Raw genomic sequence first — 22550 nt, forward strand, 5'->3', positions numbered from 1 at the left:
GAATGCAACTCTTTTGTCGTTTCTTGCAAATACTGTCAGCACGTTGCGGGACCAAAGACACGTGATGGCATGTTCTGCATAGATCGATGTGCATACGTCGTTTGGCTGCATCGTCAGATAAAGATATTTTACAACGAGAAGGAAGATGAAGATACGTGTTGTGTCTACTGATGTCAAGTACTCAGTCTGGTCGAGCCGTGAAATTGTTCGATGACTACTCGCAAAACCGCGGAAAGTCAGAAAAGTCTTGAAGATAGTTAGTTATACATCCTTGACCTGGTCAAGGGTTACTGCCGGTTCCTATTCCTAATTCCGCTCTTGGCCAACCTCACCAACCTGAGAAAAGGGGCTGGAAAGGCATCTCCGGTGTTGGTTGGAGCCTATTGTGTGTCATGCACGACGAGATTGGATAAGCTACTCTCTCTTACCTTCTCACCTGTTTTCGAATTGTGAAATTGACAGAGTCTTGTCTATTGCGGACTCACCAGTTTTGCTTGTCAAATACAGCCCCATCGCCTTCGATCATATGGAATGTATAGATGAATCTTGTTTTATCGGAATGATTAGGAGGTGATTTGTGCATTACGCTTCCTGCAATCGCATAACAGGGTGGATTAGCGAAGAACGAAGCGATACAAGCGATCCCAATCGGAGTCGGTGTGATAGGTACGAGCACGAGAGGGAATTAGATAAGATCGACTCGTGTTAGGGTCCATTCGATGTCCGAAAGATAGATCGAGCACCACTTGATTCGAATTTAACGTACCGTGGATTAAAACCAATGTACCGGCTTTACAACTTGCTTCTTGCCATCCGTCCATCTCGTCCCAGTTTTCTTCGTTTTTAGGCACGTCCGGCAAGTCGATGAAGGTCGTTCCTTTCCCAGACGGATCCCTGATAAATCTTTCGGATATCCTGACCTTCTTATGAGATCCAGGATAAAAGGACTGTGCGAGTCGAAGAGCGAGACAGCACAATCGTTATGTGAGCGATACGTTGAAATTCGTAGGAGATCATACGTGTACATACCAGACATCCGTTGGAGGGCGTGCAATCTTCCAGAGCGATCCAACAACCTATCGCGCTGGGCGGATCGGTATAGAGAAATGTCGAATCGTTATGGCATGGCACTAAGGTGAAACCGTCGTAGGCATCAGCAGCAGCAACAAACCAGGTAGGTGTATTCACCTTGTTGGTTGGAGATCGAGGCAGGTGACTGGTTTGCAAAACATGGATGACTCACCAACACCACCGATCTTGGGCTGTTTACAAATGATCATACTCTGCAAAACCCTCGGATCTTTCTGTTCTCCCAAATCCCTAGCTACATTCTTGATATTCTCATTCTCGAGCGTGTATCTATGAAAGACCGGGTTAAGTACAGCAAGCGCATGTCCGATCTTGTTAATGGATTTCGAAGGTTCCACGAGGAGCTTAGCGGGAGTATCAGGAGTGGGCTGAGTGATCGATGTTGGTTCGAGGAAATATCGGATCTGCAAATATCGATAAATGATCATTAATTTATCAGCTCCGGCGTCGAAATGACCAGCGTGTCGAGCAATGTATTGGTCGTGATCCACTGACCAGTGACTAGAAAAGCAGGACAGAGGACAGAGAGACGCACCTTATCGTTCGAATTGAGGAAATAGTCATCTCCTACATGCTCACCATCTGCGGCTGTCTTGAAAGTTGTCTACCTCGTCAGATGTACTCGTCAGCTTCAGCGCGAAGAAGGATAATTATATGGCAGTCCCTCAAGCTGCTGAGAAGCTCACCATTGGATGACCCTCAATATCGAATTCATCACACAGCCTTGTAGCTTCATCGAGCATCTCCTTGACCTCTTTAGGCGAGAAGAAGTCAGGTATCAGAAGATACCCGTCATCTTTCCACCTTTGAAGTTGATCAGAGGTCAGGATGTTCAACTTCGACATCGTATGCGCTGCTTGCGGTGTCTCGAGAATTCCAGGGGGACGAAGATTATAGATGGGATGCTAGGTCGGGAAGGAGGAGAGCAAGTATAAGGATTCCTATATATGGTGGATCGAAGGTGTTGTCGAGTTTGATGGGAGCGAGGCCAATTCAATGACTGTATGTGCTAATCTGGCACAACAAGGCAGGAATGGAGAGCCTTGAGGTGTACACGAGGCTCCGTAAATGAGGCTGATATGGCTGTTACCTTTCTTGATGGGACAATGAGTGTGACACACTAGAGAAGCTTCGAAAACCAATGATCTTCGTTTGTGATTGCGTTCGAACGGGGTATTTACCGAAGCTGATAAGGAACCGCGATCGGAAATCTTCCCGGATAAACAAATCAAATCATCCGGCACTGTCGGTGGAGGACGTCCACCTCATGAGATAAAGAGTGAACTGCAACAATGCAACCTTGGCAAAGCTTCGGGATACTGCACATGCTAGCTCAATGCATTTGCAGCTTCATGCATGAGTCTGACGAGAACCCCGCTGAGTATGACGAAGCTCGAAGTCTGTTCAAGGGGCTGTGTACCTCCTCGGAGCGATTGTACGGACATCAGACATTAGATTTGTTGCAAGGCAACCCAGCTGTCAATCCGCCATCTACAGGTATGACCTGGCCATTGACATAGGAAGAATCGTCTTTGAAATCTCGAGATATCAGTGGTGTTTAGATCATCTGCTTATGTTATAGCACCGTGCGGACTTACCGGAAGCCAAGAACAGAGCAGCATGAGCGACCTCTACAATCATGAAAAAGCATGACTCAGTCATTTAGTGTAATCACAATAGGTGAGCTTTCCGTCGCATCGGCTTATCAATAGCAAGTCCCTGTCTTTGTAGAGGATTGATAGACCCATCGAATCGTAGCTTCCACCGGCTTTCGAAAGTGTGAACAAGGCTTTCGTCATGTCGGTCTACATTAGTCCATTGTAAATGACATCAATCAGCATCCAGGATGGGCAGATACAGACCGGCTGAGCACAATACGATACTTCGAAGAGTTCCGAAGATCAACATACCTCAATGAAACAAGGAGCGATAGAGTTGATTCGTACATTCTTACCGATCATCTCGTAAGCGGATGTCTGGGTGAGCGAGTTGATAGCTGCCTTGGCGGCTGAATAGGCAATCGTTCCAGCTTTGGCCTTCAATCCGGCAACTAAGATTTTCTTGTCATCAGCCCAGATTCTTCTGCGAAGCCGCCTTGAGAACGAAAAATGTGAAAGGTTCCAATGGGAGTTCCGAGGACTCACTGGAAGAAGTCAGAACAATCGATCCTCCCGGAATCATCTTGCCCTTCTCCGGCGCGACGATAGACATAGCTTGAGAAGCGTATTTGATAGCGAGGAAAGCCCTGCGAAATACAGTATGGCATTGACTCAGTCAGCTACATGATCCAGATACTCGATTCTCGCCTCAAATCACAGACTGCTGTATCCATGCCTTGCGCCTTTCAACTAACGGTATCACGGTGCAAGGAAAAGTAGCTCACCCGAGGGTGTTCATCCTGATGACTTCCATAAACTCCTCCTCCTCAACCTGATCAATGGGTTTCAAAAACTCCTTCAACTCCACCATCGCTTTTCCTGCAGCTACTTTTGGACCCTCGTTGGAACCCGGAGTCGGCGGCGGCACAGCAGGGTCCGTTGTGGAAAGTGGCTTGGGAATGGTCTGTTTATGATGGATTCCTGCGTTTGCGAAGTAGAAATCCAATCTCCCTTCTTCGTTGACGATTCTCTCGATGAGCTGAGAGATGGTCTTCGACGAAGAAGAATCGCCTACAATCGTCGTGATCTGAACGAAAGCCACGGTAAGCTCACTCACGGTTGTTTTGTCTGGTTGATGGACGCACCTTAGTATGGGGATATCGGTTTTCCATCCATTCTTTCATATTGACGAGAGGCTGTTCTTGCATATCGAGGAGATACATATGCTTGGCACCTGAGGATGAAGATCAACTCAAATTTAGCTTGTACTACGGCATTCTAGCCTAGACAGTTTAGACCCCCTGGCTCACCTTCCTGAGCGAACAGCTCGGCTGTAGCAGTCTATGTAAGTGATACAGTGAAGGCTCTTAGCGAAAGTATTGCTAGATTCGGTTTTTCATATCGACAAATTCTATGACTCAGGTAGGCGATAGGCACTTACTCCGATGCCATCAAGAGGTCCTACACCAGTAATCACCCCTACCCTCCCCTCCATTCTACCACCGCTCTCGGTCTTGAGCCCAATTCCAAGGGCATCGCCTTTGGCTTTGATGTTATCCAAGATCTGAGCTCTGGTAGCAGTGTCAATGGAAGAAGCTTTACTCAGACCGAAAGTCTGTACTTTGCTTCCTGCTTCAGAATCCCGATCGTGCGCCATCGAGAACTTTGTGCTGATTAATGGTCGTATCCGGCCGTTGTACTGTGGAGATCAATGTAAGTGTTATTGCTTGAAGATGAGCTGTTTGTCGAGTATCGGCGCTGTACAGTATTGACCCTGGCGTATATATAGAGGTCAAGAGAATGGAGGATCAGCACGACCTGCTGAAATCTTATAGCTCATAGCTCATCGCAGCATTGCGAAGGCGAGGCGTGGAGCAGGCCTCGGTCTTCTCTCGATCAATCAACCCAACGTATGAAGCCAGATGCAACGATAAAACAATCATTGACTAGGATAAACACTGCTAAGGGGTTAGGTCGTTCCGTATAATCCGGCCGTGCCCTGCTCTCAATTGATATGTAAGTGTGTGTGCGTATAATGTTGTGTGCATTGACCATTTTACCCTGATGATAAGAAGATCTGACCGCAGGATCGATCACTTTTCCCCATACCGGCATTGAGCAGAGGAGAAGTACGAGGCAGGATGCATCTCACAGCTTTGTGCTATCAGCAATCATGGACAGTGATGCACGTACAAAAATTACACATAGTCAATCCTGGTTCTGTTTCTGGATGATCGATGCTCACTACAAGATCTTCACCATACGATACACCCCTAAACGCGTCTTCCTGCTAAACAAGGCAGGATAAATGGGGTATCCAACTACAACTTCATCTTGGCGTAAGGTACACCAGAAGACAATCCACCATCAATCGGTATAGCTTGGCCATTAACGTATGACGAGTCATCTGTTGGAGGCAGGCGCGCAGGATTGTCGGGTCAGCCAAACACGACTCCAGGACGTGATATCAATCTTTACTCACCAGACGCTAGAAACAATGCTACTTGTGCGACTTCTAAGCGTTTCATCAACTCTGCATCAGCATCGGCGTGAATCAGTCAGAGTGGAGTGATCGACTGACCTGATGCTAATCCTTGTCTGTGAGCTGGATTCAGTACACCGATCTTATCGGCTTTGCCAGCCGCTTCAGCCAGCGTGAACATTCCCCTTGTCATATCGGTCTATTCCACTAATCAGCATGCCTCGACTTATGCGAAGGAAGGAATGCAAAGGTGGAAGATCTGATACATACCTCGATGAGTCCGGGACAAAGTGCGTTCACTCTGATGTTGTACCCGGCTAGATCATAGGCGGATGTTTGAGCCATAGATACGACAGCCGCTTTGGAAGCTGAGTACGGTATAGGTCCAGCATTGGCTTTTAGTCCAGCGACTTTTGTGCAAAAGTATGTCAGCCAGTCGTCTCGAGTCCCAATGCGTATGGGCTGATTTAAGCTTTTGTCTCACTCACTCGAAGCGGTCAGAATGATACTTCCACCAGGCACCTTTTTTCCATTCTCAGGCGAGACCACTTTCATCGCTTCCGAGGCGTGTTTGATCGCCACGAATACACTATAAGGAATCGTATATCATGCAGGTTTCGGGTGTGTGACAAAATTTGAAAGGTACCTACCCCAAAGCGTTGATCCTCATGACCTCCTCAAATTCCTTCTCGTCAATCTGGCTAACATTCCTGGTCGATGCTCTGAGGACCTCGACCGCCTTGTTGACATCCATTTTGGCGATTCGAGGGCGTATCTGAGATATACCTGCATTGGCGAAGAAGACATCCAGATGACCGTTCTCTTTCAGTATCTGTGTGGATAAATTGGACATTGCGGAGGCTGAAGCTGCATCTGCCTTGAGGATAGTGATCTACGAGAACATTCAATCATCAGCTAGAAGGACTAAATGGTGTTCTTGCGATTCGAGATTGAACGTTGGGAAGTTGAAGACGCGAACATACTCTCGTAGATGGGTAAGTGGTTTCCAACCATTTCTTCAAGTTTGGGAGAGCGGTGTCATCGTAATCTACCAAATATAGATGTTTCGCCCCTTTACATCTATCTCATCAGCTCATCGTCTCTGGGATGGTAAATCAGGATCTGCCGCTCACCTTCTCTAGCGAAGATCTTCGCAGCCGCAGTCTACCAATGACCTCATTCAGCATATGTCCTTGGTTCACAATGGCCAACTGGATTAAGGCGATGTACTCACTCCTATCCCACTTTCAGGCCCGACACCGGTAATGACTCCTACTTTTCCTCTCAATCTACCACCACCTTTTGTACTCTCCGCTCGTTGCTTGACCCCTTCCAGCGCACTTCGCCTAATCTCCTTGAATTGAGCCGAAGAGCCTGGTCCACCTCGAGCGGTACCTATAGCGAGCCCTTCTGTATTGGTCGGCGTCTCGACCTGATCATCAAAAGCATCTAGGTCAGTACTTTGCTGTAATTTGTATTTGACCATGACTGTCTTGGTGAAGCTGCGCCTGGATGGAATAGTAGAACGTGAAATTGGTCTAATCAGGAGTTGTTTGAGAAGCATCATTGATTACATGTATCACCAGATGTAGAAACAACCAGAGGTGATCAAGTGCTCTGACTGTCACCGTCACTCACACGCTGTTTGTCGCTGGTGGTCATTTTTGATGGTGATCTCGACTGCTTGTCTTCCTTTGATGGGAAGGTCAGGGAATCTCGTGTCAAAGGAGGGTGATCGGGCTGTGCGAGAGCGTTGATAGAGCTATGATCGCCGTTACTTCCTCTCAGCCTGTAATATCGTAGCGATGTGATGAGATCGGCCTTTATCGTGCAGCAACTCAAATGAAGCCATGGAAACTCTTGACCTCTTACCACCGTCGTCTATGGAGGATGATCTCTTGATTCGATGCAGCATGTGCTATTCGGCTTCTCCACACAACCGGTCCATCGCTGCTCCGGACAATCCGGAGGCATTTTATCACTTCGCTCCACGTGTTACTCAGCCTCCACTTTTGGGTCGCATCGAGGAACGTCATAGACCATGTCACTCAGCTATATTAAGACGTGTGTCATGCATTCAATTCTGTTCATCCTAATCGTTGTTCATCTGACAAATGATATCCACCACCAAGCAATCCTTATTGAGAAACATATCAACCACAGCCAGGACTCAGACAATCAGGATGTCGTCTTCCGCTACCAACACCGCGACTTACAAGTTCAACCATACCATGTTCAGGATCAAGGATCCCAAGGTCTCGATCCCTTGGTACGAGAATGTATTGGGTATGCAAGTGAGTTGAGTCTCCTTTGCCAATTGGCCTCCCTTCCCTATCTTACGTCCCGTCACTTCCCGGACCTCTTTCGTAGGCCCCCCTCCCCGAAAGTCATCACATAATTCTCATCGTCCACTCATCTTTCCCATCATAGCTCTTTGTCAAACCTTCATCCAGGTTTCAGATCTCCTCATGCTGATGCGAATGATCTGATTTGCAGAAATTCCGAGAGGCTCCCGGCGGAGATTTCACAAACTATTTGTATGTCCAGCCAAAGCTTCGTTCAATGGACGATCGCCAGGCTGAATCATTTTTTCATGCTGCAGCCTCGCTTTCCCCGGAGGATTCGGCGATAAAGCCAATGCGTCTGATGACGAGAAAACGGCCGTGCAATTGAACAGAGAAGGTGTTCTGGAACTGTGCCACAACTGGGGAACAGGTCAGCTCACTTCATGCCCTCCTGAGCTCCACAAGGATGCAGCTGATTGGAATTAAATGGGATCTTTGCAGAATCCGATCCCAACTTCAAAGGATACGCTTCAGGTAACGATGAACCTGGAAGAGGTTTCGGTCATATCGCTATCACCGTCGATAACCTCGAAGCTGCCGTCAAGCGATTCGATGAATTGGGTGTTAAGTTCAAGAAGAGACCCGAGGAAGGTAAAATGAGAGTGAGTATATCTCGTCGTGCATATTGTATGCCAAGAGCGGAAGGGTGAGGGGGAGGGGCGGCTGATGAGCAGAGCGGTAGGCGAGGCTGGGTGTCTGAAGGTCTTGGGCTCGGAATGTCAGCTGTTTGACGCTTTCTGCTATCGTAACCTATCTTGGTTTTTCGTCAGCAGAGGAGTCGGGGAACAGGGAGCAGATTTGGCTGTTGCTCAATCCGCCGCTTTTTTTCAATGATGCGAAGCTATGACAGAAAGGGCTGGAGGATAGCGCCGGGATAGACGAGCGCGAGGATGAGGGTGAGGGTGAGGGTGAGGGTGAGGGTGAGGGTGAGAGTGGAGACGAAGAAAAGCTTTCACGGCAAATCGGAGAGCTGATACATTGCGCTGTACAGCACATCGCTTTCATCTATGATCCCGATGGATACTGGATCGAGATTCTTGCTCAACAGAAGTAGACCTCTTGAGCCGTAATCGTGCAGCGACGACCATGCGCTCGTAAGAGCGATATTATATTTATAAAAAAGGATGCATTATTTGACGGAAGCAGTATGCTCGGATCGTACCCCGATCATACAGCCGGTGATGTGGGTTTACCAACGTTCCTCTGATCATGATTCACAGGCATCCGCTTTCGGGACGAGGAGTGTAAGCTTCATTCCTTCAGTGACCCCTTGCGTCTGGGCAGAGTGCAGTCCGCGTCACTGTTGAATTCCAATGGATGATCATGACTGATCGATGAGGCTTCAACACCCGAAACACCCAAATCATCCAATCCGCCCAAATCACCCAGATCCGCGACAGCTCTTGAGGCTGCTTGATAATTCGAAATCACCGGACCAAGTTCCACCGTCAATTTCCCAATACGATCGATCAGATTCTTCAACGTATCAAGAGATTCACTGATATTCGTCGCAGCTACTTCCCTGTCCGGCTCGTCGGCCTGTGGGCAATTAAAAAAAGATGTCTCGTCCGCGAAACTCGCACTCATAATTTTGTATATTCTCGCTGCATGATTGAATTCGTCCAAATGAGCTTTGTAAGCGATCTTCGATCGGAGGTAATCATACCATGTTCGCTCAGCCGTTGTTAGCTGGGTAATTGGCATACTGCCCTCATCAATTGCCTGAGTGTACAGATGGGACCTGTCGTTCGCTTCGGCCGCGAGTCTCGTGTAGTCGGCTCTCCCGTTGTTCGTGATGTCGGCAGGCAGAAACGTGTCTTGATTAACTTCGGAGGGGGGAAAGCCGATTTTGGACAGGATGTGGTCGTACTTTGCCACCTCATTTGCTGAGAGAGCTAGATCGTTAGAAGTTGATGCGGGGCTGGGCGCCGAGTGGGCAATTTGACCTTTCGATGGATGACATATTCGGTGAATCGTTACTGTGCTGGTTGCAGCAAGGATGCTGTGTAGTAATTTATAAGTGGCGAACGACGATTATGAAGATTGTAGCGATTAGTCGCATTCAACAACGAGAAGGGAGAAGGAGGTGCCTTTGTCAGGATCTCAAGAACGTCGACCGACCAACGAACGCAATTGAGCCTTCACTACAGAACCTTTGTGATGACCAGAAGGCGTCCTTGAAATGCGTGTTCGACACAGAGGCAAAGTCCTTTGTGACCCGTATCCGATATATGCAGATGATCACGGGCGCACTCCTGTACTGCGGACGCGAAGACTTCAGGGGTTGGGTTCGTGCGCGGGCAGAACGAAACAGATCGCTACTTCGAAGTTCCTGCAAAAGGCAGCCTGCAGCGGCTGGCGAGACTTCAGACCTGTACAGACGATGTCCCAAGTTCTCTTCTCTCTGTTCTCCGCTAGAGAACGAAGCAAGGCAGGGCCATTTTCGCCGGCGAAAGGGAAAAGACCGGTGTCAAAAAGGTCAGTCAAGTGGCGACAGGTTCATGCTTGGGGAACGTCAGATAATTTTTTTGATGCTTATGACCCGCAACCGGAGGCGAGATGACTCGGGAGAGGATGGATGAAGTGGTCACACTCAGAGTTGTCAAAAGAGAACATGTCGGTCAGCACAAATCGCTCAAGAACGATCTGTGAAGCACGGTATACCGATAGTGACCGGCTCTTGACATATGACTACTGATATCCCCCTTGGCCGGAATACGACCCGGCTTCCCCGTCGTGTGATCCGTACCCCTCACTGAGATACAAGGCTCCCAGCTTGTTAGCCTTTTCCTCCTCCGTGTCCAGGGCGCTATTGAGCGAGGCGAGTTCCTCAGCAATGGCGTGCCATTGATCCAAAGCGCCTTGCAACAAGGCCTGGTGTTTCTGTAGACGTCTCTCACTGTCCCGTCGGTCTTTAGGCGAAGTTTCAGGATCATCAATGATGCCCTGTTCTTCATGTATAAGATCTGTCCAAGCTCGTGTACTCATGGTAATTCTTTCGATCCTTTCTGACAACTTTTTGGCTCTTCGTTTGCAATCTGCGAGCTCCCGCGAGTCATGCTCAGTCACGACATATCTGCTCGCGCTAGACGCTTCATTCACCGAGTCGTCCATTGGAGGCATTGTGCCACGTGTGTTTGATATACTGTAAACGTTGTCCGTGTTGCGCTTGACGCCGTGTGGTAGAATGCGTATTGTATGGCAATGGTATATATGTCTTTGGTAGGAGAAGTGGCATTGGTCAACGAATGCTTGAGATGAATCGTATTGACCTGCCCTCCCGGGTGGCGGTGAGCTATATGTATATACCTTTCCCAAATGACCCCGAGGGGGCGGGCGAGCATCCTAAAGTAGCTGTACGAATGACTCCCCTTTGTTGCGTCTCCTTAGAGGCGCATCGCAAAAGGCTAATAAGGGAAAGACTATGCACTGGGCAACACGAAGCTCAGGACGAAGTCCAGGCTTCAGAATTGACATCACCTTTGTTGGCGGTAGAAAGTCCTGATCTCATGCTGTGCACGTCGAAGTACTGACGCGAGCCATCGCTGAACACTGTTCATGCCTCACAGATCAATAAGTAGGATCAATTCGGCTCGGTGACGAGCTTGCTATCCATGATTTTCGGAACATACCATATGGCCATGGTTTCACAGAACAATGGATCATCTCGTCTGTCGACTGCTGAACGCGGACATTCACGAGCAACCTTTGAGGGATCACAGCCCCTCCGACATGGGAAAAACGTGAATGCATGCCGTTTTTACTATACTACGCTGCTCAGGCCTATACAGTATATCAAACCATTCCTGTCAGCGCCGTCATAAGAGGAGATTGACTAGATCATCGAATTGACAAAGCCTTCGTGTCGATTCTAGGACGGTTGTCAGAAGCTGAATCTCAGACGTGATAACCAACGGACACGAATCTACCTTGACATTATCCCGCGATAGATCGATCTCAAGTCAGTTGCATAGCTCAGATATCGAATTGAAGCACAGCTCATTAGCTCATTGCATACTTGCAACAACAAGGTTGTCGCAACACGACACTCTCCAAGACCCCAAGCTTCGGAGCATTGTGATTGCCATCACAGAGGATATGCAGTCTACTCAAGGCAGTGTACGAGGAACATCAACAGATGACAGAGTCTGTCAGGAAGGGCTGGCACTCCTCGTAACGCAGCAATCCATTCAAGCAGAGAATGATGGCCTCATGGCTCAATCCTTCGAGATCGACGCTCTCACAAGAGTGCTCATCTCCGAACACAGCACATTATCTCCAAGTGCCACAGGCAGCGGCAGTGACTATTCGCATGTCAGGATGAGGGATATTCTGGACGAGATGTATGTACTCAAAGGCAAGCAAGATACAGTACTATCCCGACAACAATCGCTCTCTCAGCGATGTGAGGATGAAGAAGCCCTTGTGCGAGAATACGCAAAACGAGCCAACGATTGGCATGAAATTTCCTCGTTGAGCGCCCATGATTGACCCTCGGAATACTTTACTATGGTCTCCAAGCTCCTCTCCATGTCAAATACTACACCTTCGTCATCAGGACGAGATACCATAGGTCAGATCCTCTCATATATTGAAGATCATGGTAATGGGAAAGCCTCCTAGAAGTTCCTTGTTTTGAAGAGAGATGATCAAGGTATGGGAATCTGGAGGGGAGTGTGGGGAACAAGAGGATGGTTTGATAGATATTTGACCGTCGTTTCAGCTTGCGAGCTTGCTGCACTGGAAAACTCGCTTGATATATACATATATATATCCAAACGGCTCGCTTTATATTCTGTATCTGCCAGTCTGGGCATTCGAAAATAGATTTCGATCCGAATCCGAATCGTATAGATGATATTTGTTCGAAGTATTTGTTCATTCTCATACCTCCGCTTATATCCATGTCGAGCAGATTATGCGCATGAGGTGTAGACAGCGGGTACGAAACCAGGTAGACATTCAATTGCCTGCAACTAGCCTCGCCCGATCAGGGATTATGCATGCTGTACAGAATGACAGGAGAGATCCGGGAGTGCAGCGCACCAAATGCTTCGCCGCAAGGAAGTCAGAATATGCACTCTCGCCGAGTCACCTTCGAATGTAAGTCCAGACGCCTCCATTGGAGTTCTGGTTGGCGCCTACTATCGTCATCTGACGTCAGGCACCAGCCTGCTGTCTGCTCTTTTGTCATGGTACCCATGAAAGGTTGTTTGGTCCTCCTCCTTGGTCTGATCGTCTCATACACAAACAAGCTCTATCCCTCGGCGGCACTGTGATTTAAACCTGGACGCAATACTGCTGTTTTCACTCTCGCTCATTTGCCTATCAGTATATTGTCATCCCCCCTGCGTTATAACTTTATCGCTTGATACAGTTCAAGTCATCGAGTCGTCGTCAGCAATACAGTAATTTCAAGATGTCGGACCCCAGTACACGATCAGGATGGTCCAGTACCCGATCGGCCCGAGATGCCGCTCAATCGTTGAGAGAACGGAACGAGCAAGCTAAGAGACTGGCGGCGGTCAGAGAGCGAGCGGCTGAATTGAAGTCGATGTCGGATGCTATCAATCAGACTGATAACAAAATAGGGAGCATAGCATATCAAATGGACCAATGCTCGTCTATGATCAATCGAGCTGACGACGAGAGGTGGAAGTGGCAACACCAATACAACGAGCTGGAGAAGAAACGACGTAAAATACTGTCGATCATCTCAAGGGATACAAATGCATGTGATACTCGACAACAAGGGGTGACTGCGACCTTGAGAGAATATTTAGGATCCTTCTGGTACGGTCAACCCAGCGCAGAATCAGCGTCTTCAAGTGCAGTGCCTATAGACTACCCTGAATATCAGAAAGAGATAGAGAGGCGTATGGTACCAGTGCGAAACGGATTGTCAAGCGCGCAGGAGACATGCGATAAGCTGAATGCCGAGTGGGACCAGCTATGGAAATCGAAGGAAGAATTGGAAACACAGAATCGAACACTCACTGACGAGTATGCAGCCATGTCACGGCAGAGGACTGACGTAGAGTAGTATAGTGGCCCTGGGAAAATGACATCCCGGCGTGGCGTTTGATACCTTATCCGTACCTGGAGATGAAAGAAAGGATCGCGTGGAACCTTTCATGGGAGCTGCCTCATTTCCTTCCTGCCTCTATGCACGTAACACATATCTAGGAGCGCGGACGGAAGACAAGGGCCACAAATCGCGACGAAAATTATGCGATGTGTCGAGAATCAATTTGTATGTAGCCCCTGGTCTTTGAGTCGCCACTAGGCATTGCACCTGCGTTTGCATCAGCACACTTTCAGCGGTCGCACCCCTCTTTCCCGGAAAGCGCTTTGCTGAACAGGTCACTCCTGATGCATATCATCACATCCCTATCGCTGAGAAGAAGCAGTCACTATGTTGGTGGTAATGCATATCGTATTGAGTAGTTCTGATCATCCTTAAATCGTCACAGGAACAAACAGACTACATCCCAAACACGCGATCCAGATCATCTCCTTGTGCTTGTTCGTGACCATGCGAATCATCGATTTGTATCCTCTGGGCGGGGTCGATCGTCATCATGTCCAAGTGTGAAGACTCTTGAGTATCATCCAAACCCTCATTCTCCTCGGCAGTGTCCACATCCGTAATATCGAAGTGCATTGGCTGTGTTTCTGCTCCTGTTCCTGACGGATGGTGCGCATTTTCGAAATCCGCTGGGATCGCTCTTAGACCGTCCATGATAGTCATGTTGAAATTTCTTTGTCCTTCTTCCTCTTGATTTGCGTTGTCCACCTGGAAGTTCGATGCTGATTGCGTTGAATCTGGCGTGTCGTTGTTGGAGGGACGAAGATTAGAAGCTTCCAGGATAGCCCTAGTAAGTTCATCCTCTCGCACAGTATCCCCGTCCTGTTTAACTCCTTTCTTAGCTTTCTTTCTTGGCCTTTCATTATCCATCCCGGTACTTGTGCCCTCCTCATCATCTTTACTTTTCGTACTTGCTCTTGGACCGACCCGTCTCCGTCTGATGGAGTTGTTGTCATCCCACAATTCAGACGGACGAATCACACCGAATTTCTTGTGATAAAGACCACACGCTACACTCGAAACACATCAGCGAGTTGCACGTGATGATCCCACACGTATATGATCGTATGTCATAACGCGAATGACGAGAATATAATACTCACGATTGCACACCCTGTATGTCTCATTTCCAAGTACCAATTTCCGCCACACAGTCGTAAATGTCCGTGTGCATATATCACAACTACCCGGCGGACCTTTCTTGAGTCTCGCCAGAGCACTCTCGCTGACCTGTCCGCCCAAGCCCGGCACAGGATGCTCGTCTTGCGTCTCCCTTACGATGCTGATGACATCCCCAGCTAATGAGGGATTTGATGACGAGGGATCACCTTGATTGGACGCCGAAAGATTCGCCGCGTGTCTTTCTAATTCCTCTTGGGCAGGGAAGAATTCCGCGAACGAGGTGGGGACATCCACATTGGGATGTTCAGGATTCTGGTGATTATCAGGATGATCTTGAACTAATTGCGAAAGAATGAGTTGTTCTGCTCGTTTCACCGCCTCTTCCGTTGCCCCCTGATCTGGTTGAGCGGTATCGATTGTCATCGCGTCCTGTACCTGAGTCTCGACCACCACACCCATGTCATTTGCCTGATGTGAGGTACGCGCCTCATCTGGCGGAACGGCTTGGTTCTGATTTTGCGAAGGTACCTGTATTTGACTTGTGTCGTTGTCCTTCTCGACTTCGACCTCAGTGACATCTAACGCTGCATTCTGCAGAATCTCCTTCTCCGCCTCCCGATGCAATTTGCTTTGACGAGGTCGGCGAGACATTTTTCTTTTCGCTCCTGGCGAGCTTTCATTTTCGAGCTGCGTTGCGCTTCCGTGGCGATCAGACCGCGACGGAGGTGTGTATTTGAGTAGGAAAGATTGGTAAAATGTCCGTGATAGATCACCTTTAGGTGGTCTACCTCTTCTTCGACGGGCTATCGCTGGCGTCGAATACAAGCCGGTAGTATATACCAGATAGTCCTGTGGCGGATGTGAATGGTCAGCTCCGTGGCAGTCCGCCATCAGATATACGTGTTATCGATCACTCACGTCGCGCGGATCGCTGAGCAGAATTTCCACATATGTCCCTAAACCTTTCAACCCACTGATGAAAGCCGATTTGTCCTCTTCATCTGTGATTTCTAGCGCTTTCACCTCCTTGATCAGCTCGACGACCCCTTTTTCATGCCCAGTCTTCTCATCACGGAGCCCGATCAGTTCTTGATGTAACGCTGGTAGGTCTTCCTTGACCTGATCCGTCTGTGCTGCGACTGCCTTTGAATAGTTTGTGAGTTCCTCCACATCACTATAAGATACTGAAGAAGGCAGTGAGGCTTCGATATTCTCCTGACCGTCCGAAGACGGGATCTCGCCATTCTTCTGAGCTTTGATCTGCTTTTCCAGAGTGGCTATAGCTGCTTTGGTTATGGCTAGATCTTCCATGATGATTCGTTCTACTTCCGTATTGATAGCTGCCGCAAGAGCTATAATCGGGTTGTTTGCCGGGGAAGGGATCAATTTCTGCTTGAAACTTTCCGCCGATTCCGGATGTTGTTGTCTGTCCTCCACCTTATCCAACACATCTGGATCAATCGGTTGGGTGGTCTGATCGTGTTGATTCTGATGTTGCTGGCTTACTTCAGCTGATGAGGGATCCTTCTGGCCTGTAGCTACGACTGCTAATTCTGCTAACCTGCCTGAAGCCTCAGACTGCTTTATAAGGGCACTCATGTCTTGCATCCAGCTCTCCTCGTTCGCAGCCTCGGAGAAGTCGGCTTCCGATATCCCCGTAAGTGCAGCTAAGATCGTGTTTGAGTGAGCTTCTTGTTCCTCCTGTCTGGTCGTATGGTTCCCTTCTCCAGCGGCACTTGATCCATTCCTATCCTCGTCGGCCTCATTGCGGTGATCTTGAGACGCTTCTCCGAGATCTGATCCGAATTGACCGATGTTTGCGCCATTCGGATTTTCCAGCTCAGCAATCTGAGCTCTCAACCGCTCATTCTCCGCCTTCCATGATTTGGCGGCGACTTCGAGATTATTGTATTTTTCTGACGTACGGGACCGTGATCGTTCTGCAGCTAATCTGTTGGCTTCTCTCCGACGGAAGTCTGCCGCTGAGTTGGGCACAACGGAAGAATGATTCTTCGTCCAAGGTGATGTCTGTCTCTTCGAAGATGAGCGAGCCTTCTTTGCTGATTGAGCGGGTGGAGCAGGGGATTCTGCACCAAGTACGGGAGGAGCAGGAGAGAGTGATGCGGAATCGAGGGTTACATTGGCATCTAGGCGATTTTCGAGTCAGATCCAATCAGAAGCAGTGCGGGATGATCAGTTTCATTTTGTATGGAGTGCGCGGAGGGTACACTCACCCATAACAGCTTCTAGGGAAGCCTGTATAGCGGCGTCCATGCTGCACACTTTTTCACTTGGACAAGCGATAGTGAGTGTATTGTGTTTTGGCCTATTGATCGTGCGCTAGCGCTGGACAGTTGACCAGCTTATGGGTTTGGCCGCTCTTGGGGTGGACAGGAAAGGTGGAGGATGCGAATGGGAGACAAACAATGGTTGATAATGATCACACACACAAAGATGACTTGGCAATTAAATTTCAATTTTCGTTGTGGAGCTGGGATCTGAAAATGAGGCGCGCGACAAAGCGGAAAGGAAGAACAATGAGCCCTCGTGTGCCTAATGTTTTCTCGGTTGTGTCACCTGACTCTCGGTCCGTGATGCCAGATGAGGTTTAGACGCGTCTCAACGCCTTCTGGCATAGAAGGAAAGAACATTACTTGTTGCTCCTCATCTTCTCATCCTTCTCGGTATTCTCAGCGCATCAACAAACAACAGACATCTGAGCAGTAGCCCACCGTAGCAAGTCTATACAAGCACAGGTAAACTCTTCTCAGAGACCGCTCAAGGCAGATATCAACGATGGAAGCTAAATTGTTAGTCTTGTTTCCTGCATCCCCTCTTTAATGTTGCGACGGCGCGCCTCATCTGCTTATTTCACTTTGTCATCTGCTTACACCTGTTTGGTAGGCAAAAGCTCAAAGTCACTGAGCTAAAAGAACTGCTTGCAAAACATCACCTGGTACAAACGGGGAAGAAAGATGATTTGATCAAAAGATTACTGGATCACAATATATCTGTGGACGACGAGATTGCCGAGGAACTCGTAAGCTTGTCTGCCTCCGCGGTTCTGCATAATATGGCGAGGAGCTGACTGGTTGACAATGTACTACAGGAGGACCCAGACGCTCCTGCTGCCGATCAATTGGCACCCGAAACATCTGCTGCATCCTCAGCAGCGCCAGTGGAGGTAAGCTATGTCACGAAATTCGCTTTAACCCTCCGAGTCGGGTAGACGGCTGAGCATTTGATCCGCCATCAGGCATCATCCTCGAAGGCGCCTGCGCCTGCGACTCAAGGAGGAAATGACGAAGTGACCAGTACATCAACAGACGAATTGACTCCAGAACAAAAAGCGATGAAAGCCCGAGCTGAGCGATTTGGAATCCCTTTCACCCCCAATCCCACACCTAAAGCCAACAAGCCTCAATCTAAATCTGCATCAGCAAACTCAGCTCCTAACGGCAAATCAGCCCCTTCGTCGAGTAATACGAAGGCTGAGGCGACGGCTAAAAAGGAGAAAGCCGGTGCGATCGATTCTACGAATTTGGGAATCAGCCAAGATATCCTGGATAAACGTGCTGCTAAATTCGGTATACCCGAGAAAAAAGATTCGAGTGCAAGTGCGTCAAACACTGCACCACCGGCGGAGAAAGCGAAAGCTGTAAAGCCTGAAAGCAAGAAAAAGGAAGAGATCAGTCCGTAAGTCATCGATCTGCTGAATATGAGGGAAACAAGGTGATTGTAGCTGATTGTGCGATCTGACTCTGAAGGGAGATGGCAGAGAAGATCGCTGTTGAAGAAGAGAAGAAACGTAAACGAGCAGAAAAGTTCGGTCTGAGCAAGCCTGTAGCTGAGCATGGCTCAAAACCGGTACGTATTCAACCTCCTTGCGCTGATCTGAGTAAGCGAGCTTAGCTGACGAGGATGTACAATTGATGAAGGACGCGAAAAAGGTAAAAGTGTAAGTGAGGTGAGTGGGTTTCTGTTATGTGATCAAAAGTGTGATTGCCATAGTGGATAGTGGATGGTACGCTGTATGTAACAGGTTTGGCGAGACGAGACGTATCTAAGGCATTCCAGCTATCTTTCCATGATCTAGACTGCACGATTGACTGCAATTGCTGTGTAACATTCCAAGGAAGTGATGACGTGTATCTGAGTTCGTTTAAGCATGTTTGACGCGTGTCCAGGCTTTCATTCAACCGGTGTATGTGAATTGGTTTATCTCATCTCTCATTGTGCATTGTCATTGTTCATCCTGTTGGTAGTTGTGTGAGCTGTGCAACTGATCCAAAAAGCTTTGATTGATAGACAGATCTATTTCGATTAACCATATAAGCACAGCATTGATCATCGAGGGATATTACCGAGAAAGATAGATAAATACCTTGACCACCACCTCCATTCCGACTTACAACATCAAGAGCAGCTTCACACATTCCTTTCTTCTTCATCATCAGCAACAAATACTCATATCGCTCAGCCTCCAGAGCATCAACACAAGCAACGATGCCGCCCACTCCTGCTCCTCAAACTGTTCCGTGTCAATACAAGACCGGGAAGACATTAGGAAGGTGAGTTTCGTGTTTTATACGATTATGAGTCTTTTGGGTCTCATAATAACACCGGGAGACGGAGCTGATTACTCCTTGCTATCACCTTGTAGCGGAACATAGTATGTCCTATCCTCCATGTCTCTAAGTTCAACGCAGGAGCAAGATCACAGCACACTGACTAAGTGATGATCCCATCTACAGCGCTGTAGTGAAAGAATGTGTACACATCACCGTAAGTACCTCTTCGTACCCATCCTCCTAATGCCCGAATACACGCATGGGCATGAGCTAAAAATTAGACCGATAGACCGGGGAGTATTATGCTTGTAAAGTATTGAACAAGAAATTCTTAGTTGTGAGTCCCCTATCCCGTCCCTCGCACAATGTTGAGAACCCATCATATTCACGCTCAGGCTGTGTCATGCGATGCGAAGCATACTGCTGTCAAACATTGCCCATCTGTCTGCCCTCAGCTGACATCTTGCTATTCTGTACGTACTTGTAGGGGAGAGAACATATGGTCCGCAATGAGATCGCGGTACTGAAGAGGGTATCAGCAGGACATAAGAATATAGTGCAATTGCATGATTTCTTCGAGACTACCCATAACCTATACGTGAGCTCACTATCACACCTCATCACTCCTTCGCTCCCACACATAAGCAGCTTTTACTTCCTAGAAACAATTCTCCCCACCACAAAGAAATGATGTCTCTCTGCGTAAAGTCTGTGTTTGGGGCTTTCTAGCTAATGTGAGGTTCCTGTAGCTTGTATTTGATTTATGTACTGGAGGAGAATTGTTCGACAGGATTTGCGCCAGGGGAAGTTACTTTGAAAAGTCAGTTGAAAGCATTCGTATCTCGCCTCGCCTCATCGCGCAGCGCTCAACTGACTTGTCTTTCGAATAATAGGGACGCAGCCAACATCGTCAGGACGGTAACGTCGGCCGTGAAGTATTTGCATGATCAAGGGATTGTCCATCGAGGTGAGTGACGATCCACGGACGAGATGAATTCGGGAAAATATTACGACGGGCGCGCTCATGAGTTGAGATTAAACAGATCTGAAACCGGAGAACATCCTCTTCAAGAACAAAGAAGAAGGCGCAGATCTGATGTTGGCTGATTTCGGATTATCGAAGGTGTTAGATGAAGACAATTTCTCTATATTGACCACTACCTGCGGTGTGAGTGCAGTTTAGTCAATCTTCGTGACGTTTAGCTGACAATTTCACCACGCTCAGACTCCGGGATATATGGCGGTGAGCATCCCACATGTCAGAGCTCCCTCGACTACAGGATGCTGACTCATTGACCCAACATAGCCTGAGATATTCAAGAAGGCAGGTCACGGGAAACCAGTTGATATCTGGGCCATCGGAGTGATCACGTGAGTTCAATCAGGACCTTTCGAGCCACAGATTGTACGATCATTCAATTGCTGATGTTAAAGGTTCTCAGGTACTTCCTCTTGTGTGGTTACACGCCTTTCGATCGGGATTCGCAGTACGAAGAGATGCAAGCTATCTGCAACGGAGATTACAAATTCGAACCCGCCGAATACTGGGCAGGCGTATCTAACGTGGCGAGAAATTTCGTAAAGAAATGCCTGACTATCGATCCCACGAACCGACCGACTGCCGCGCAACTGCTTCAAGATGAATGGTTGAAGGAAGATGCAGATATATCCGTCAAAGACGTCACTTCCGACTCCGGCGCGGCTGTTGACCTATTACCGAATGTCAAAGCTGGATTTGACGCTAAGGGGACTTGTGAGTTTTGCTTACTCTCACTCTCGCCTTCCTCCTCACCCTCAATTCGAGCAAGATTCCTGGGAGGAACGGCAAACTGATGATGCGTTGTTCCCAGTCCGAAAAGCTGTTTTGGGTATGATGGCTGTTCATAGGTTCCAAGACCAACAACATCATACTGTAGACGGAGGACAGACTGCTGAGCAGAAGGAGCAGCTAGTCAAAGAAGTTGAGGAGATGAAGCGAGAAGCGGAGAAGGTGTGTTACTCCTTCTTACGCATCTACCGCTATCTGTTGACGCTGACGCCCGAGGCTGGACCTGCGTTATGTAGGAGGATGTACAGGAAGTTATACAACCTTCGACCGCTTGAGGTAGACGGCTTACTTAGGAATGGGCGAATGACAGTAGAAAGAGACTCCTTTCAGTACCTGTTCTTGGAAGTCAACCTGTATTTTGTGACTTGCGGATGAGACTTCGAGTACATATCAGACACACTGTGAGACTTTGAATGATTTATCGGTCTCAGAAGAGATCGTCATGGCGATATGTGTCTCTGTCTCTTGTCTCTAGAATGAGCAAACATGTTGATTTGTATAGATACACAATCTCTTAAAATGTTATCCATCCAACACTGTACATTCGTACATATCATACAGCCGGTTTGATGGAGTGTGGGTAATTTGCCACACGGTAGAAAACGATCGAAATCTCGGAAGCTTATCTACCTATTTTATCTATGACTTGTGAGACCCCCGGAAATAAGCAATCTGAGGGGATATACCCTGATCTAATCATAATCAGCTCGATCACTTGGACTTGCATGCGGATTAGAGTAAAAAGTGAAATCTGCAAGCTATAAATGATGCATCGCGCTTCACGCATCAATGATAGTACTTTCGGGACGCCCAAGGGGAAAGCGTATTTGTATACGTAAGGTTGTTTCCATCAACTACCCGTATTCGAGTACTGCATTTGGTGAGCGGTGGGGAGGAGGGAAAGAGGAGGCACTGATAAGGTACGAGTGTGTTAACGTATCGAGGTATAGCTTTTAGTTGTATTTTACCCCGCCTCGGCTTCCTCGGGCAGTGCTCTTTCATCTTCCCTTTCCTTTCCTTGCCTTTTGTCAGTAATCACGACCCATGCTGTTGAAAGGTGGATATGAATAGCTATGATAATCCACCTTCATGCACGATTGATCGATCTCTCATCTTGCTCTTACTCTAATCCTGCACTCACATAAACGCTCACTCTGGGGCAAAGAGGTCCAGCTAGCTACAGTGCCATCGAAGGACGCACTGAACTTCATTATACATCAATCCCGCACAGATCTTCGAACACTGAAATTAGTCTGTCGGCCTCCGCTGTGTTCCGCACCACTCAACACAATCGCATCATTGCCGTCACTATCACTCTCGCTTTCACCATCATCGTTGTCAAGTACGCTTCCAACGCTACTCTCTTAGGTTTGAGTTCAGTCAACACCGTCATTTCCTCTTTTTATTGAGATCGGACTACTTCGGAT

The 22550-nt window shown here is 48.1% G+C and overlaps 10 protein-coding genes across 10 annotated transcripts; 4 read left to right on the forward strand and 6 right to left on the reverse strand.

Moving 5' to 3' along the window:
• Positions 1-328: 328 nt before the first annotated feature.
• Positions 329-1934, reverse strand: I303_107216 (uncharacterized protein; the record flags this gene model as incomplete). Its single annotated transcript, XM_018409897.1, has 7 exons — positions 329-380; positions 486-591; positions 767-947; positions 1030-1130; positions 1244-1493; positions 1625-1693; positions 1776-1934. The coding sequence occupies 7 exons, from the start codon at positions 1932-1934 to the stop codon at positions 329-331; spliced, it is 918 nt and encodes a 305-aa protein (XP_018260900.1).
• An 813-nt stretch (positions 1935-2747) lies between these two features.
• On the reverse strand, positions 2748-4344 carry I303_107217 (uncharacterized protein; the record flags this gene model as incomplete). Its single annotated transcript, XM_065969525.1, has 7 exons — positions 2748-2894; positions 3000-3139; positions 3234-3334; positions 3473-3774; positions 3833-3921; positions 3998-4028; positions 4129-4344. 7 exons carry the CDS (start codon positions 4342-4344, stop codon positions 2748-2750), a joined length of 1026 nt encoding a protein of 341 aa, XP_065825597.1.
• A 664-nt stretch (positions 4345-5008) lies between these two features.
• Positions 5009-6655, reverse strand: I303_107218 (uncharacterized protein; the record flags this gene model as incomplete). The annotated part of the gene is made up of 10 exons (XM_018409899.1): positions 5009-5094; positions 5170-5202; positions 5269-5368; positions 5440-5579; positions 5658-5758; positions 5820-5866; positions 5918-6061; positions 6153-6241; positions 6303-6333; positions 6404-6655. The coding sequence occupies 10 exons, from the start codon at positions 6653-6655 to the stop codon at positions 5009-5011; spliced, it is 1023 nt and encodes a 340-aa protein (XP_018260902.1).
• Positions 6656-7352: 697 nt separating this feature from the next.
• On the forward strand, positions 7353-8568 carry I303_107219 (lactoylglutathione lyase; the record flags this gene model as incomplete). The annotated part of the gene is made up of 5 exons (XM_018409900.1): positions 7353-7463; positions 7666-7706; positions 7772-7884; positions 7956-8116; positions 8506-8568. The coding sequence occupies 5 exons, from the start codon at positions 7353-7355 to the stop codon at positions 8566-8568; spliced, it is 489 nt and encodes a 162-aa protein (XP_018260903.1).
• Positions 8569-8765: 197 nt separating this feature from the next.
• On the reverse strand, positions 8766-9218 carry I303_107220 (uncharacterized protein; the record flags this gene model as incomplete). Its single annotated transcript, XM_018409901.1, has 1 exon — positions 8766-9218. The coding sequence occupies one exon, from the start codon at positions 9216-9218 to the stop codon at positions 8766-8768; it is 453 nt and encodes a 150-aa protein (XP_018260904.1).
• A 987-nt stretch (positions 9219-10205) lies between these two features.
• Positions 10206-10637, reverse strand: I303_107221 (uncharacterized protein; the record flags this gene model as incomplete). The annotated part of the gene is made up of 1 exon (XM_018409902.1): positions 10206-10637. The coding sequence occupies one exon, from the start codon at positions 10635-10637 to the stop codon at positions 10206-10208; it is 432 nt and encodes a 143-aa protein (XP_018260905.1).
• A 2296-nt stretch (positions 10638-12933) lies between these two features.
• I303_107222 (uncharacterized protein) lies at positions 12934-13557 on the forward strand (the record flags this gene model as incomplete). Its single annotated transcript, XM_018409903.1, has 1 exon — positions 12934-13557. The coding sequence occupies one exon, from the start codon at positions 12934-12936 to the stop codon at positions 13555-13557; it is 624 nt and encodes a 207-aa protein (XP_018260906.1).
• Positions 13558-13998: 441 nt separating this feature from the next.
• Positions 13999-16998, reverse strand: I303_107223 (uncharacterized protein; the record flags this gene model as incomplete). The annotated part of the gene is made up of 4 exons (XM_065969526.1): positions 13999-14612; positions 14706-15573; positions 15643-16871; positions 16959-16998. 4 exons carry the CDS (start codon positions 16996-16998, stop codon positions 13999-14001), a joined length of 2751 nt encoding a protein of 916 aa, XP_065825598.1.
• Positions 16999-17520: 522 nt separating this feature from the next.
• Positions 17521-18636, forward strand: I303_107224 (uncharacterized protein; the record flags this gene model as incomplete). Its single annotated transcript, XM_018409905.1, has 5 exons — positions 17521-17534; positions 17629-17764; positions 17834-17908; positions 17981-18420; positions 18492-18636. The coding sequence occupies 5 exons, from the start codon at positions 17521-17523 to the stop codon at positions 18634-18636; spliced, it is 810 nt and encodes a 269-aa protein (XP_018260908.1).
• Positions 18637-19230: 594 nt separating this feature from the next.
• Positions 19231-21398, forward strand: I303_107225 (uncharacterized protein; the record flags this gene model as incomplete). The annotated part of the gene is made up of 12 exons (XM_065969527.1): positions 19231-19295; positions 19479-19509; positions 19585-19632; positions 19783-19893; positions 20045-20115; positions 20189-20262; positions 20339-20463; positions 20521-20538; positions 20602-20666; positions 20738-21048; positions 21146-21285; positions 21360-21398. 12 exons carry the CDS (start codon positions 19231-19233, stop codon positions 21396-21398), a joined length of 1098 nt encoding a protein of 365 aa, XP_065825599.1.
• Positions 21399-22550: the final 1152 nt, after the last annotated feature.

Source organism: Kwoniella dejecticola, chromosome 9 (genome assembly GCF_000512565.2).
Source record: "Kwoniella dejecticola CBS 10117 chromosome 9, complete sequence".
Classification (NCBI taxonomy): Eukaryota; Fungi; Basidiomycota; class Tremellomycetes; order Tremellales; family Cryptococcaceae; genus Kwoniella; species Kwoniella dejecticola.